The sequence below is a fragment of the Symsagittifera roscoffensis genome, chromosome 1 (assembly GCF_963678635.1).
Source record: "Symsagittifera roscoffensis chromosome 1, txSymRosc1.1, whole genome shotgun sequence".
Classification (NCBI taxonomy): Eukaryota; Metazoa; Xenacoelomorpha; order Acoela; family Convolutidae; genus Symsagittifera; species Symsagittifera roscoffensis.
Genome location: NC_087062.1, coordinates 76,842,990 through 76,858,805, shown reverse-complemented (window position 1 = coordinate 76,858,805; position 15,816 = coordinate 76,842,990). Strand labels below are relative to the sequence as shown.

The 15,816-nt window shown below is 35.6% G+C and overlaps 3 protein-coding genes across 3 annotated transcripts in view; 2 read left to right on the top strand and 1 right to left on the bottom strand.

Moving 5' to 3' along the window:
- The window catches only part of LOC134849377 (kelch domain-containing protein 1-like), a 381,010-nt gene that overhangs the window by 173,698 nt on the left and 191,496 nt on the right, over nucleotides 1-15,816 (bottom strand). The window lies entirely within an intron of this gene.
- LOC134849293 (uncharacterized) lies at nucleotides 103-6,868 on the top strand. Its single transcript, XM_063866498.1, has 3 exons — nucleotides 103-966; nucleotides 1,261-1,480; nucleotides 5,619-6,868. Exons 1-3 carry the CDS (start codon nucleotides 176-178, stop codon nucleotides 6,471-6,473), a joined length of 1,866 nt encoding a protein of 621 aa, XP_063722568.1. The 5' UTR covers nucleotides 103-175; the 3' UTR covers nucleotides 6,474-6,868.
- LOC134839930 (uncharacterized) lies at nucleotides 6,945-15,803 on the top strand. Its single transcript, XM_063855562.1, has 4 exons — nucleotides 6,945-7,098; nucleotides 7,399-7,561; nucleotides 13,815-13,997; nucleotides 15,782-15,803. The coding sequence occupies exons 2-4, from the start codon at nucleotides 7,416-7,418 to the stop codon at nucleotides 15,801-15,803; spliced, it is 351 nt and encodes a 116-aa protein (XP_063711632.1). The 5' UTR covers nucleotides 6,945-7,098; nucleotides 7,399-7,415.

The following is a 15,816-nucleotide window of genomic DNA, read 5'->3' as shown; positions in this document are numbered from 1 at the left end:
TTTTTATGCAGAAGAGGACAGCGATGGAACTTGTCTTATCAAACCCACTATGGTTGTCCAGCTTTTTTTGTCAGCTTCTGTCAGTGCATTTACTTTTAGATAACCATGCGTTGATTGCGAAGGTTACCTTAACCGAAATTTCAAAGTCCATATTTATTCAAGAACAGAATTAAAAATGATGTCACAGGCGTCAACTCGGAACAAAAATGAATCAGGAGGTTTCATTTACAACTTGTACAACAAGTATAAATTCCCCTTCATAGCATTTCTGCTGAGTATCTACGCGTGGTTCCCAAAAATTCAAACATCTCTTTTGCCGCTTGTATTCATTCCAGTAGCCGTGAATGATTTACAAGATATATCATCTTTAGTAGTTCACCCATTTTCAATTGAAAGGGAGCCTCATCTGATTATGTATTCAAAAAATAACCTCTCAATCTATAATTTACCTCACGAGTCAACATCATGTAGTATGCAGAAGTTGGAGATTTTGAACGCAGCTACTTTCATTCGATCTACCTCAATTGAAGACTTAGGAATAAAAAGAGACTTATTGCTGTTGAAATCCTTCCAGTCATGTGACGATGAAATCAGGAAAGGAAAAAAGAATAAGTGTGAAACTAACTTCGTCATCATTTCATCGGATTTATCAGTGGCGGTTTTGACTTTTGAACTGAAAAAGACACACTTAATATCATTAGACAAGTCTCTCGAAGTGTCTTTTCTGGGATGTAAAGTTGAAGATTTGAGTGTGAAAATTGACCAGCATGGTGCATTTGGGCTCATTTTTGCCAAGTTTGAATCTGAAAATGCCAAAGAAGAAGCAAAAGAGGCTAGCGTAGATGAAGTTTCTGGCAAATCGAGCAATGAAAAGTGCAGAGTGAATGAAGCATTTTTATTTCGCCTTAATTTGAGAACAGGAAGAACGCAGGATGTCCAAAAGTATTCAGAAAAAGACGTCTTCAGGTAAACAGATTTGAGTAATTAACATGCGCTTCATGTGCCAGAAAATCTGACATATTCATGAGTCTCAAGGCGAAAATGTCATAGAGAATGTGCATAATGTACTTAAAACTTGCGCAAAAATAGTTTCAGTTCGATGCAACTTTCCACAGAGAAAAAATCGCTTGTGACAGAACCAAATTCTGGAAAAATGCTTTCACTTTTTTTCCATTTTTCAACTAATACATTTTTGTTCGCTTAATTTTGAAGTTATAATATCGAATTTCTTGGATTCAGATTGAAGTTTTTCTGTTTCAGAGACTGGAGTTCTTATTCTGGATCATTGCACGGTGTTGTACACGACTGGCACACGTTTGAAGACACTCATATAGAATCCGCCTCAGTTCTGACTAATCAGGAGCGTTTGATGAGCAGAGCCGCGGCTAAACTCAGCATGTCTAGTCAGCCCACAATCGCAGAGACCTACGGAAGGGCCAAAAAATCCACTCCACGTTCTCTCCTTTTTGAAACTAATGCGGTTAGTTCATCAAAGTTGCGTTTAGCAAAAGCGTTTAGCAAATTCTTGAAAAACTATTGAGCTTCACCCTTTTAAACAGCAAGGCTAGGATGAACTGATCAGCTCATTCTTTCCGACCATTGGTACAATTTTTTGTGTTCAGTTTGGGTGTACCCTTAGTTGCTTTGCAACTAACGTGAGATTTATAAAAACCAACTAAAGCGCATTAACTGCTGCCTGGGTAGTTACAATAAAATCATGGAGGATGAATTAAGCAGCAGTGGTTTAATTGTAAAGATACTGTCGTGGCTATGACTTTTTTCACCTCTTTCAAATAGTTCTGAAGTAAGAATTTGTTCTAGCTTGTTTGCTTTCACATTGGTTTAAAATTTATTTGAAATCGCCGATCGGTTTTTTCTGGCCTACCTGGTGCTTTGACTAACCGGTGCTTTGGAGTAATGAGCCTAGTTCTATCGTGTTGTTCTTGAATCGAGCCGAAAATAAATTGTCGGCTTATTATTTGTCTGCTTTTGTTTTGTCGGCTTAGTTGCCACATCGTATAATTGTTTTTTTTTGCTGTACGTTTTTCAGATTGTAGTTGCTTTTAGTGCTTTGATTTACTTCTGCTGTTTGTAATTTCTTGACTTCGTATATATTTTTTTCTCGCTTAAAACTTTTACTCTGCCCAACTGATTTCGGCTTATATTTTATCGGCTTAGTGACCTAATTTTGAGTAGTTTCAAGTAAACATAATTTTTATGCGCACTAGATTGCACGAATTGCTTAAATTTTTACAGAAATAATAGCTCAAGTTTTTCATGGCAACATTTTTTTGCCTTTTTTTTTCTCGGCTTCATATGTTTCGGGCACAAATTATATCGGCTTAATGGCCTCATAATGCGTCTTTTGACGAGCGAAAAAATTTGTATCTGCGTGTGTGTTGTGAGGGGGAGATTGACATCTAACTTTTTTAAGATTTAAGTCTGGTTGGTTTTTTTGGCTTAACAGGTTTGTGCTAAGGTATTTTTGGCTTTGTTACCGTTTCGTAAGTTTCAAATTTCACATTCTATCGTCCCGGCATCTTTTTGTTTCAAAACTAGCCTGATTCCTTTTCATATATCTAGTTTTTTCGACAGTTCCTTGTTTTTTTATTTTTCTGACTAAGCGGCTTTCTGGTTTTGTGTCGCAAGTGGTGCAAAGCGCAGTTTTGCCTCCATGTAACATATTCATGTTCTTGTTTAGTAAACGTTATCAAAATGTGACGAAGTTATTTTTCTTGTGAATAACTTGTGTTACAAAATCTCTGAATCATTTCGGGCCGACTCAGTTACCTCATCAACCAATAGACTGGTTTAAGCGCGTTTTTTGTTCAAATACCCAGTCTACTCAAATTTTTAAGAATCAATAAACGTAATGAATACTCTTGTTTATGTCATGATGGTTTGTTTTTAGGAAAAACTCTCGCGGTTTGTTCACGGTGAAAATTGATTTTTCGCTATTTCACTTTTGATTTCATTTTAAATTCATTTTATTTCCTTTGTTGAAAGGAAGCCACACTCCATTATCGAACTGTGAAAGTGTCGAGGTCACGAAAAATAGGACCGATTTCAAAATTGGGCTTAAGTTTTGCGAACAACCAGAATAGTTAAAAGTTAACCTATTGGTCCATTTTTCTCAAATTGGTCTTATTTTATCAACAAAGTCAATCATAAATTTCTCGCGAATTTCAAAGATATGAGAGAGGCTATGCATTTATTTATTTGAAGTTGAAGTTGTTTGAAAAAACAAGTTCGTTTTTTTTCTGTTTTCTTGCGTTCATTGACTCTTTTCCAACAGTCTGATAGCTATGTTTTCTTTTCATTCTGTTGTTATGAATTATTAGCGTATTACGCAACTGGTCGAAATTAGATTTGTCGTTTTCGACCGACATTGTTAGTTTTCTTTGATTGTCTTTGCTGTTTTGGGTTCCACAAACAAATAGCTGAAACATTATAATACTCGAAATTGCCTCAAAAACCCGCGAGTTGGCAGAATCCGCAAACAAAATTGTAAAATCCGGTATAGACTGCGAATTCGCTTGCATTCACGGCCTAGTAAAGTGGAGTCCACTTAATCATTTGGATTATTTATAGAGACCTGTCTCTGGAGTCCAGTGGCCTACAAAGACCTACATAGACCTAGAAATTGTGCGCCTCTATAGTGCACAATTTGATCTCGTAATGTTTCTTTCGAATTATAATCGGCCCTGTATTTTACGTTTTAATGCTAACTAATTGTAGCTGGAAATTCATCAATCTATACATTATTTAATTGTTTTTTCAATTGACACATGTTTAAGAAGTCCCTAGATTGACATGTTTGATAATTTGCCAATATTTTGCAACGTTTCAAATGTTTCATTAATTTCCACGTTTTAAGTTTCCGATGTCCTTTGGTTTTCTAGATATGGCGTTTTTCATGATTTTTTCGTTTTTTTTTTTAAAAAAAACTTAATTTGAAAAAACTAACAGATTTTTTATTTCTCAAACTTATAGTGGGTTGCTCGCTGCATACTTTATGGAGTTGCAATTATGATCTCAAATATGACTCCTAAAATCATTTTGGTTTTTGAGATATGGCGTTTTCTGATATTTTTTCCTTTTTTTGTCGAGAAAAATTTAGGTTTAAAAAGCAGGAAATCTGATTTTTGTTGCGGGTTGCTATCGGGGTACACTCAGGCGTATACAATTTGGTCTCCCAGTTTTACTGCGCGAATCCTTCTGCCGTTGGAGATATGGCGTTTTTTGTGGATTTTCAATTATTTCAGTTGCTTTTTTTTTTCGCAAAAAACTTTTTAAAAAACTAGCAGAATGAGAGTGCCGTAAAGTTTCTTCATGGGATTGAATTTCTGCCCTCATACTGTGACCTCTCAAATCTTTTTTAGTTTTTCAGACGTTTTTTTTATTTTTCAATGTTATTTTTTTTTTTCAAAAAACGTAGATTTGAAAAACTAAAAGAAATTGAAATTCTCAACATTCAAGTGCTTTCAGGGTACACTAAGGATTTTTAACTATGGCGTCCAAATATGGCTGATTAAAACCTCTAAAAAGCCGAGATATGGTGTATTTTATGCTGATTCAATTTTTTCTTCAATGAACAAAGACTTAAAAAACTTGAAATTTTCAACAAAGTATTGTGTTGCTGTGAACGAACTCCTCGATATTGCAAGTTTTGCTCATAATTGATCTTCACATTTTAATTTTCCGAGATAGAGTTTTAAGTTATTATTTTTTCAGTTTCTCTGTAAACTAATGAAATTTTTAGTTACTTTACAAATCTTCAGTAAACTAAAGTTATTTTTTCAATAAAAATCTGATTGATGGCAGAACTTGTGATTTTTTTTTGGAAAATTACGGTAAGTGCAATTGTATGCTGTCGGCTTTTAAGTGTCCTTTTTGAGTTTAAAGTTTCACAAATCTGATAAAACGCAGTAGTTTTGTAGATATGACCATTTGAGTGAAAAAGAACCTAAAGTATGGCATTATAAGTTTTATAATTAATTAAATTGAAAACCCTGATGCATGGGTTCAATTTAAATTTACGGTTGCATTAAATGTCGTTGTCTTTGTAAATTTTCTTGGAGGCTATTTTCACGTTCAACAATCCATTTGAAGCACCGTAGTTGCGAGTCACGCGCTAGTTTCTCCAAATGTTTTCGTCAAAATAAAAGCAATTTGCTCAACATATGAAAACTTGGTATGATTTTTATCAACATTTTCTATGATTTAATTTCTTTGACTCTTAGTTCTCTCTTTGTTTAATTTTAATGCTTTTGCCAAATAGAAGGCAAAAGTTGATTTCCAATCACAAAACTGAAAATCGCGCGAAAAAACGTGAATAACTTCATAAATGGATTTAAATTTCCATAAAAACTGGCGGATTTTCAAAATTCCCTTATGAAAAAGTGTTGAAAAATGTTCAAAAAGTCAATCATATTTATGGCCATCTTGATTTCATTGACACTTTTCCAATTGTCTGTTGGCTTGTTGTACGTTTTTTTGACTTCAATTGAGGGATTTATCCTGTTTTTAATGTGATCTGAAAAAAATGGATTTCAAAAGATTGTTTTCCGCATGTTTTTTGTGTATTCATGGAAGACTGTATTTTCTAATTGTTTTAGAACGCATTTCTCGTTAAGTTCTCTGGAGGAATATTAGCGGTTAACAACCACACGCTGGAGCCAATGACTCTGATCAAGCTTCCAAATAAGGAAATGAATCGCTCAATTCATGTCATCTGGGACCAGGAGATCCACTCGGTGGCATCTATCGACATTGGAAGTTCCCTGAAGACTATCGGGATTCCCAGGATCTTCGCGGAGTCAAGAGTTTTAGGGCAGACCAATCACATTTTCCAGAAACTTCTTTCAGTCCAAGACTTGATTGGAATGACGATCGAGGAAAGTCTAGAAGATCTGAGGTTCCTTCAGCCTCCAGTTGTGTTTTATGCTGAAAGGCCATCCAAGTTCGACCACTTCAGTTTTCTCTCGAATGCGATTGGATCCAGTGAGCCCAAGTTTTTGTTCCACATAGGTTATGGAACCATGAAAGCTTATGATTTAGACGGCATTCTGCAGTGGAAAAGCGAAACGAGTGCGAAATGGCAGGCGAAATTGAAAATAATACGAGCGAATAGTCACATTGAAAGGACATTCAAACCCGCTATTCGAAAACTGGAGTCTATAAATGCTTTTGTCATTCAAGGATTTGACAGTTTGGCAGTTATTTCGGAGCTGAACGGAGTTGAAATAGCTACTCATTCTTTACCATCGCACCCTGTAAAAGACCCAATAGTGATTGACTTCAATTCAGATGGCATCGATGACATCATAGTTGCTACAGCACAGGGCCTGGTTGGGTTCTCGCTTTGCCCTACCTTTTCATCAGTGCAAATCTGGATCTTTGTGTTCTCCCTGTTCATTTCTGGATTCTTATTTTTCTTGGGAGTGTCAATCAACAAGTTTAGCCTGGACTGAATAAATGAAACAAAGGTCAATTTTTTATTTAAAGTTATTTTGGCTGAGAGTTGTTTGACATTTATGTGCACCAGTAGTTGATCTATAAAAGATGCATGGGCAAACTGAAATGGTATTTGCATTGCATAGTTGTCATTACATTTGACTGAAGACTTCGGAATTCGCTATTGTCGTTCAAACGGTCACTCGAAGAATGAAGATTCTAGCTCCTGGGTTTGCTGTTTGCGAATTTGATTATGTAATCGACAAGCTGGAAACTGCCACTGAATCGTAGGTTTTGTAAGTTCGAAACCTTGCGAGCGTTTTGTATTTGAAACACAATATTTCTATCAATCATTTTTCTATTTTCCATTTGTGAACTGTATACTATTAGAATTAGTTTATTATGTCTTGAATATTTGTTTTCATTGCTTGTTTCAAAGTCCAATTAGCAGTCAAAAATTTTATTTTCTAAATTTCCGTTTCTAGAATTGTAGCCTGGTCACTTGACATTGACCAATATTTGGTTCATTTTCTCTTCAAATTAGGTGATTTTCAGATTTACGTTGTCACAACAAAAGAAATATTTTTGGGGTTGCGACAATTGTACCTTTCGGGATCTCGGGACCTGGCGGAGAACATAATAGTTAATTAACTTCGTCAACTGAGAGATATAATAGCAACAGGGTTGGCAAAAAAAAGTAATGAATGAAAAATATAGTTGTTTTAGTTATTCTTAACAATGGATTTGCTTGAATCTTTATTTTATAGGTTTGAGAATACTGTGGTTTAATTTCAAGAGCTGGCCATGAAAAATATGGCGTATGATATGTGAGTGAAATGAATCTTTTTTGCTGTAAAAGATGTTTACTAATGATTATTTCATCATTGAATAAGCTATTTTGAATTATATAAAAAAAATTGCCAACTCTGAGATACAATGTAGACTAAAGTGGCTGAATTATGCCAGACGGCAACCGTATCGGGGACAAGGCTCCTCTGGTGACTAACTCCTCTGAAGAGGATAGTCATGACGAGATGAGCACGAGGGAAGCAGAGGACGAGGATGATCAGGTCCTCATTGATCTGAGCCAATCTGACTTGCGAAGGTAAGCTCATAAAACTTAGTCTTACAGTCAAAGAACGAACAGTCAGCAACGCCTGTCTGGGAAGTACGTTGTTTTTCATATTACAATGTCCACTTTTTTCCAACCCAATTCTCATATAAAAAGAGCTTTTTTGAAAAGTCCCCCGGTCCTACTCAAAGCATGTCAATGGGGGACGTCGTCAATTTCTACGTAGCCTGTCCCACCTTGCCACTGTGGCCCCTTCAACCCTGAGCAAAGTGGGATTCGAACGCACGACCCTCGTAATGAGGGACGTGTTCCTTAGCAGCAATAGCATTATATTTGGCTCTTTTGCTGCATAGCATTACATCTTTAAGTCTGTTTTATTGGCGGCTAGTGTTGTACGTTTGTCAAGCGAACATGGTGCAGCGGCGAGGATGTGTGACCCTTAATTTCAAGGTCGGATGTTCGATTATTGCACAGTTTTTTTCACCTTTTCTGTCGAATTTACTTTTGGCAAAAGCAAAGCTTGTGTGCAGGGGCGGATTTAGGGGGGGGGGCGGACGCCCCCCCCCTCAGGGATTCGACCCCCTGCCGACCCAAAGGGCCCCCCTTTGATACTTTTTCAGAAATCCATTTTTGGCAGACCGACCCTAAAATTTTTCTAAAGGCGCCTTCGGCGCCAATATATACTAACTTTGAGGGGGAGCGCGCGCCAAAAAAAACGCTATTTTTTGTCTAAATTTTTCAAAAAGTGCCCAAAAACGGCTTTTTTGACTGTTTTTTCAAAAATTTGCCTGCGGCGCAGAAAATTTTGTCAAAATAGGGGCTAAACAGTGCTTTGGGAGAGCTCGAAAAATCAATTTGGTCGACCTAAAAAAAAAAAAAGGTCGTCAAAATTTTGGAAAATTTTTTGAAAATCCGCCCCCCCCTCGAGAAAATCCTAGATCCGCCCCTGCTTGTGTGATAGTGTGACTTCTTTTTTTCCAACCCAAGTCGCAATTATTGTTGCGACGCATATATTGTTGCGGCGCAAATATTGTTGCGACAAAATGTGTTCATTTTGAAAGTATTCATTTTGATCAGTAATATGCTATTAAGTACAGCAAATTCTCAGGATTTACACAGACTGTTATATTACAAAGAGCACTTAAGCCTTAAGGTATCATGGATCTGTAGCGTAGAGGTAGGGAAGGAGACCCGCAACAAAATAAGAGGGTCCAATCATGGGCAGGGTCGGATGTTTCTAATGAATTTTTTCGTATACTAGTTAAAATGCGTTCGCTGCATAAATTGAGGCATGTAAGTACTAGTTAAAATGCGTCCGCTGTATAAATTGAGGCATGTAAGTTGGTAACTTTTTTTTCAAATTGCACTGGTACAGCTAATGCTGCGTCATAATTGGCTTGCGTCACTTAGTAATTATGTAGACTCATAATTGGCGAGCGTCACTTTAAACATTTTGCAGACTCAAAGTTTGGCTCATCCATCAAGTATGACTCCTCAAATCCTTTTGGTTTTAGTAATATGGTGTTTTTTGTGATTTTAAAAAAAAAATTAGATTATAAATTAAGTTATCGAACTTGCAACTCTCAACTCTATAGTGGCGTGCTGTCAGAGCACACGGAGGCGTTGCAAATCTGGCGTTCAAGTATGAACCCTCAGATCTTTTTAGTTCTCGAGATATGGCGTTTTTTTTGTGATTTTTAGTTTTTTTTCCCAAAATTTATATGTAAAAATTTCAATCGAACCTGAAATTGTCAAACCTAAGATAGGTACTGTCAGGGTACACTAAGGCGTTGCAAAGCTGGCGTCCAAATATGGCTGCTAAAATATTTTTGGTTTTAATGAAATGGCATTGAGTGATTTTTTTTTATTTTTCACAAAAATTCAATGGGTTAGGGGAATGTCATCAATTCTACGTGGACTGCCCCATCTTGAGGAGGCGAAGGACACTGTGGCCCCTCCAACCCTGAGCAAAGTGGTAAACGAAAACACGACCCTCGTAATGAGGGACGTGTTCCTTAGCAGCACTAGCATTATATGTGGCTGTTTTGCTGCATACCCTTACATCTTTGTGTCTGGTTTATTAGCGGCTAGTGTTGTACGTTTGTCAAGCGAACATGATGCAGCCGCGAGGATGTGTGACCGTTAATTTCAAGGTCGGATGTTCGATTCCTGCACAAACTCTCTTCATTTTTTCTATCTAATTTACTTTTTACACAAGCAAAGCTTGTGTGATAGTATGAACTCTCTTTCTTTTCAACCTGAGTCGCAAATGTTGTTGCGACGCAAATATTGTTGCGACAAATTGTGTTCATTTTGATCAATAACATGCTATTAAGTATAGCCAATTCTCAGGATATAACACAGACTGTTAACTATTATATTACAAAAAGCCATTTAGCTTCAAGGTATCATGGATCTGTTGTGTAGAGGTAGGGAAGGAGGCCTGCAGCAAAATAAGAGCAAAAATAATTGAAATGAATTTTTTCGTATACTAATTGAAATGCGTCCGCTCTATAATTTGAGGCATGTTAAATGGTAATTTTTTTTCAATTTTAGTGGTACTGCTGATACGTCATAATTGGCGTGCGTTTCTTAGTAATTATATAGACTCATTATTTGCGTGCGTCACTCAAAACTTTTGTAGGTTCAAAGTTTGGTTCATTCAATTTTTCCCGTCTTTTTTTTGCTTGTTTATGCGAAGTGCAACTTCGCCTCTGTGTACAATTTTTTTTCAGCGCTACTTAACCGTTTTCTCGCCTGTGTTTTGAAAAACTTGACGTTGATTTGAAAATTTCCAAAATTAACGGTTCATGTGTTTGGGCTCATTGGCAACTTTCTAACTGTCCAATGGGCTACATTTTTCAATACCGCCTCCCTCTTGAAGAAAATCTTCTTCCTGGAGCTGGTGGTAAAAAACGTAGCCAGCAGGCAGTTGGAAAATTGTCAATTAGACCAAACATTTAGACTCCTTTTTTGAGAATTATTCAACTTGATTTCAAAATTTTTTTAACAGATGAAGCTTAACTGTTTTCAATACTGTTTTTTACTCTAGCGTCAATTTATTGAATTATTAAGAACCTTCTTTTTTTCTTACCTCAGTCGCAAATATTGGTGCCACTTTTTGATTGCATGTGCTTTGACTTTCGAATACTAATTTAACACAGTTGATGCGTTTTTAATCCATAAAGTGAACCGAAAAAAGCTATTTGTTTTATAGAACATAACAATCATAAAAACTCGATTTGAAATTTTCTTGCTCACTTTATCTCGCATTTTTTGCAAGGCATTAATTTTACATAATGTGGCTTGTACTTTGTGATTTATTACCTGCAAAGTTAGTGTGGGTGCCTTCTGTTTGTTATATTCCAAATTATCACTTGCAAAATTGTATCTATAGTATTTGGTGCCACTTTTGCTGAATAGCATTGGCAATTTATTAGCATATGTAGCAGTTTTATTCGTGACCAATGTTTGTCGGTGGTTTGGCGTGTGTGGTTAAGTGTCTAGTACGTGGGACTCAAAACCTCTTGATTGTAGTAGGTCGCAGATCGAATCCTAGACCTAGCCGAGTTTTTGTAATTCGAGGCTTATTTCTATTTTTCCTATTGCATTTTCTTGAGCTGCTTATTTTTCGTGTTCTCGCTAATGTTTGGGAAGCGAATCTTCGCCTCTGTATCAATACTTGTTATCAAAACTTTGTACACATCTCGAATAACTGAAATGTTAACTAAAATTGAAAAAATTACTCCTGGTGGTACACTGGCTCATAACGAGTTCTAAAAATTCTTAGCGTGTGCGGTACCCTTAGCCTGGAGGAAATTAATACTCCTGAGACGGCCATTTTCCTGGGTTCGAATTTGACCTGGACATGTGTTTTTGTTTTCAAACGACCTATTATTTGTCTGCTTATGTTTTATCGGCTTAGTTGGCATATCTGTGCATCGTTTTTGTTTGCAGCACGCAAAGTTCATTTTGATTTTTTCTGCAGTTTGTCATATTTTGTACCTTTACTTCGTATTTCCTTTTTTGTTTCGCTTAAAAAGTTTTAGTCAGTCCAAATGATTTCAGCCTGTTTTTATCGAATTACTGACCTAATTTCGAGTCGTTTAAGGGGAAACATAATTTTAACGCTCCCCTCCGAATAGCACAAATTGCTAAAAGTCAGAATATAGTTAATAGTTGAAAGTTTTTCATGACAATTTTTTTTTCGTTTCTTCTCGAATTTACCTAAGTATTGTCCTCTCGATAATTGTTTTTGAATTTTCATTCAACGCCGTTGATTGTTTTTCTATACTTGCTTTTCGTGAAAACAACGTCATTCCAGACAACTCTTTGATTTTTTTTGGTTGTTTTGTTTTTGAGTTTTTTTATCTTTCAGACTTAGTGGCCTCCTTTTTAAGTCTGCTAGTTTGTGATGCTATTTTTATGCGGTATAGTAAGTGGCACGAAGCTTGGCTTCGCCGCAGTGTAAAAAACTCAAACTTTAAGTTCTTCAGCGCTAGATTTATCATATCCAAAAATTACTGGGTTTCAGATCGTCGTATTTTAATTAAGACCTAAAATGCCGATAGCATGCAAACCCTAAAATGCCGATAGCATACAACTTGAGTTTCGATATTTATTACAGTTTCAAATTGACTGATTTTGTTAAGTGTTGATTCTTTTTTTTTCTTATATTTTTGTATTATCATAATTTTGGTTCTTGTCTATAGTTATTTAATCTCATTAGCCTGTACGTGCATCATTTGCTGCCCTTAGTTTTTTAACCCAGCGTAATTGACCAAGAAACACAGTTTCTTTCCTCGTATTTTTATTTTTCAATAAGTTTAAGTGAAAATGTTTGAAAAGAAACATCAAAATTGGCATAGCCTTATATTTTTAGAGTTTTAATGATAAGAATTCGGATTTTGAAACCTTGGTAGTACCCTGAACTGAAAGCACCATATCATAGGGTTGAGTTTTTCGATTTCAATTTTCATACAGTATTATTTTACTTTTGAAAGTTTTTTGCTTTTTTTTTTGAAAAATTATCAAAATCGGCAGATCTCTGAAACTACAAAATATCATTTAGAAGTCAGATTTGCAGTCCGTGTGAATACTCCACTGTTGAGTTATTTTTAATACATTTGGAAAAAAACTTATCGTCAAGTAAAAATCGGCCAGATTTGCATTCCCTGGGAATATTCTGACAGTATTTTACTCTTGAATTGAAATTTTCAAATTACATGAAGTTCTTAAATGCAAGTTTTTTGGAACACAAAAATTGTCATATCTTGAAAGTAAAAAGATTCGAGCAATCATTCTGGAGCCCCTGATTTTCAGATTTGCAACGCCTGGGATTCCCTTGACAGCACCCACAATAAGATTGCGAATTTCAGGTTTTGTTTAGTTTTTTTTTCATTCGGTGAGTTTTTTTTAATTATTTTTGATTAAAAAAAACAAATCACAGTAATTATCATATTTGCGTAAACAAGAATTTGAGCAGTCAGATTTTGAGGCCAGAGGGTGCACTCCCTCGGAAAACCCACCAAAGGGTTGCTACTTTCAAGTTTTCTTACTTAAACTTTGAAACGATTAGCTTTTTAAAAAGTTTTTGTTACGAAAACAAGAAAAAGCGGTCATGCCCAACTGTTTAATTGTTTAATTTAATCGTTAGTATGGATATAAAGACGTACTACAACCTTTGCATTGAATATTTTTACTTAATTGAATTCAGTTAACTTAATTAACTTTGCAGTATATTGGCAAGTTAAGAAGTCAACATAGGGACTTCTTTAGCATGTGAAGCAAAACGCCTGTTAAGTAAAGAATGGGTTTGATAAATTTTTAATTACACCTCCGGTACGATCAAGTCATAAGCTTATCAGAAAGAATTTTTTTTAAATAAAAAAACAAGTGATGTTTGAAACCTTGAATTTTCAGTTTGTTTTCATTCTGTAGTATACATCTAGTATGAGTTGTGAAGGAAAACAGGTATTAGAAGTCTCATGTTATGAAATAAGAAACTACTTTATAGGTTTTTGTTTAAGAAAGTTTATGATTTGAAGATTTTTGGTTGGAATTTTTTGATATAATTTTTAAAACATAATGAATTGAATCCCCTTCATGGTTCGTAATCGTAGCATACATATGTTTAGACCGTGTTTTGGTTGGGAAAAATACAAGTCACTTATTTTTACTTTCTAGTAATTTGCAGTGTTCTGTGCTTTGTTCTGGTGTTTTGCAGTTCTTCAGAAGCAGTGTATTAGAATTCATAATTTTGAAAGAGTTGACTGTTCTATTTCAGGAATAACAGCAGCAATCTGTGGACTTCGGCGTCGCAGCACACGACAGGGAACTCGAACTCGTTTCAACACAGCAGTGGTTCCACTCTCAGACCTTACTCCGCTGCACATCAGCAGAAGTCTAGTGTATCCACCGCTGCGACAGACATGGGTGAACACTCCAATGCAGAGGACGACAGCTACAGGTGTGTGTTTTCTAAGTACCACTGCTATGTGATTTTTAACACTCAATGAAAATGCATGCTCAATTTCGTTTCGATTAAAGGAACTCATAACTAAAGCAATTATTGCATGCTAATAGACACATGTTTATTGCTACTCCTGGTTGCTAGTTGGATGGGTATCGTGATATAGCGATATAGTATGAAGGGGTCGAATTCTTGTTGGACGAGCCTCTTTGAAATTTTAGATCTAAGTTTTTGCTTGATATCTCAACCTGTTCGGTTTGGGAGAGGCTGGCAAACGCTCCCTGAGATGTTTGACGCCGTCAGCTTCCACACAAGCGCAAATTTTTAGTTTTTGTGATAATTAATTATGATGTCTTTTGGCGCCAATTTACTTCAATTTTTAATGATCGAGTACGCGCCAAAAATAAAACGAGAACTTAGAGTCAAAACTATTCAATCAGCTCTATCCAACGTTTTTGATTTTTTTCTTCGGTAACCCACTAAACACAAGAAAAAATTAGAATAAACACATTAACCTCAAAGTCAGACTGAATAAACCCAATTGTCAACCCAAAGTCACCCCTGATTTTTTAAACCCACATTCCTACTCAATGCAGGGCCAATTGTGGGATAGGGGGAAATAGTCCATTTCACTTTAGCCAGTACCACTTGCAGGAGGCGGATGACACTGGAACCCCTCTAACCGTGACTAGAAAACTTATGCTGAAATCAGCATGTTATTCAGTCTGACTGTGCGGTTAACATTTATTAAGCTTCATGTTGACGCAAGTCATCATTTTTTGCAAGTTCTTAAATGCAAGTTTTTTGGAACACAAAAATTGTCATATCTTGAAAGTAAAAAGATTCGAGCAATCATTCTGGAGCCCCTGATTTTCAGATTTGCAACGCCTGGGATTCCCTTGACAGCACCCACAATAAGATTGCGAATTTCAGGTTTTGTTTAGTTTTTTTTTCATTCGTTGAGTTTTTTTTAATTATTTTTGATTAAAAAAAACAAATCACAGTAATTATCATATTTGCGTAAACAAGAATTTGAGCAGTCAGATTTTGAGGCCAGAGGGTGCACTCCCTCGGAAAACCCACCAAAGGGTTGCTACTTTCAAGTTTTCTTACTTAAACTTTGAAACGATTAGCTTTTTAAAAAGTTTTTGTTACGAAAACAAGAAAAAGCGGTCATGCCCAACTGTTTAATTGTTTAATTTAATCGTTAGTATGGATATAAAGACGTACTACAACCTTTGCATTGAATATTTTTACTTAATTGAATTCAGTTAACTTAATTAACTTTGCAGTATATTGGCAAGTTAAGAAGTCAACATAGGGACTTCTTTAGCATGTGAAGCAAAACGCCTGTTAAGTAAAGAATGGGTTTGATAAATTTTTAATTACACCTCCGGTACGATCAAGTCATAAGCTTATCAGAAAGAATTTTTTTTAAATAAAAAAACAAGTGATGTTTGAAACCTTGAATTTTCAGTTTGTTTTCATTCTGTAGTATACATCTAGTATGAGTTGTGAAGGAAAACAGGTATTAGAAGTCTCATGTTATGAAATAAGAAACTACTTTATAGGTTTTTGTTTAAGAAAGTTTATGATTTGAAGATTTTTGGTTGGAATTTTTTGATATAATTTTTAAAACATAATGAATTGAATCCCCTTCATGGTTCGTAATCGTAGCATACATATGTTTAGACCGTGTTTTGGTTGGGAAAAATACAAGTCACTTATTTTTACTTTCTAGTAATTTGCAGTGTTCTGTGCTTTGTTCTGGTGTTTTGCAGTTCTTCAGAAGCAGTGTATTAGAATTCATAATTTT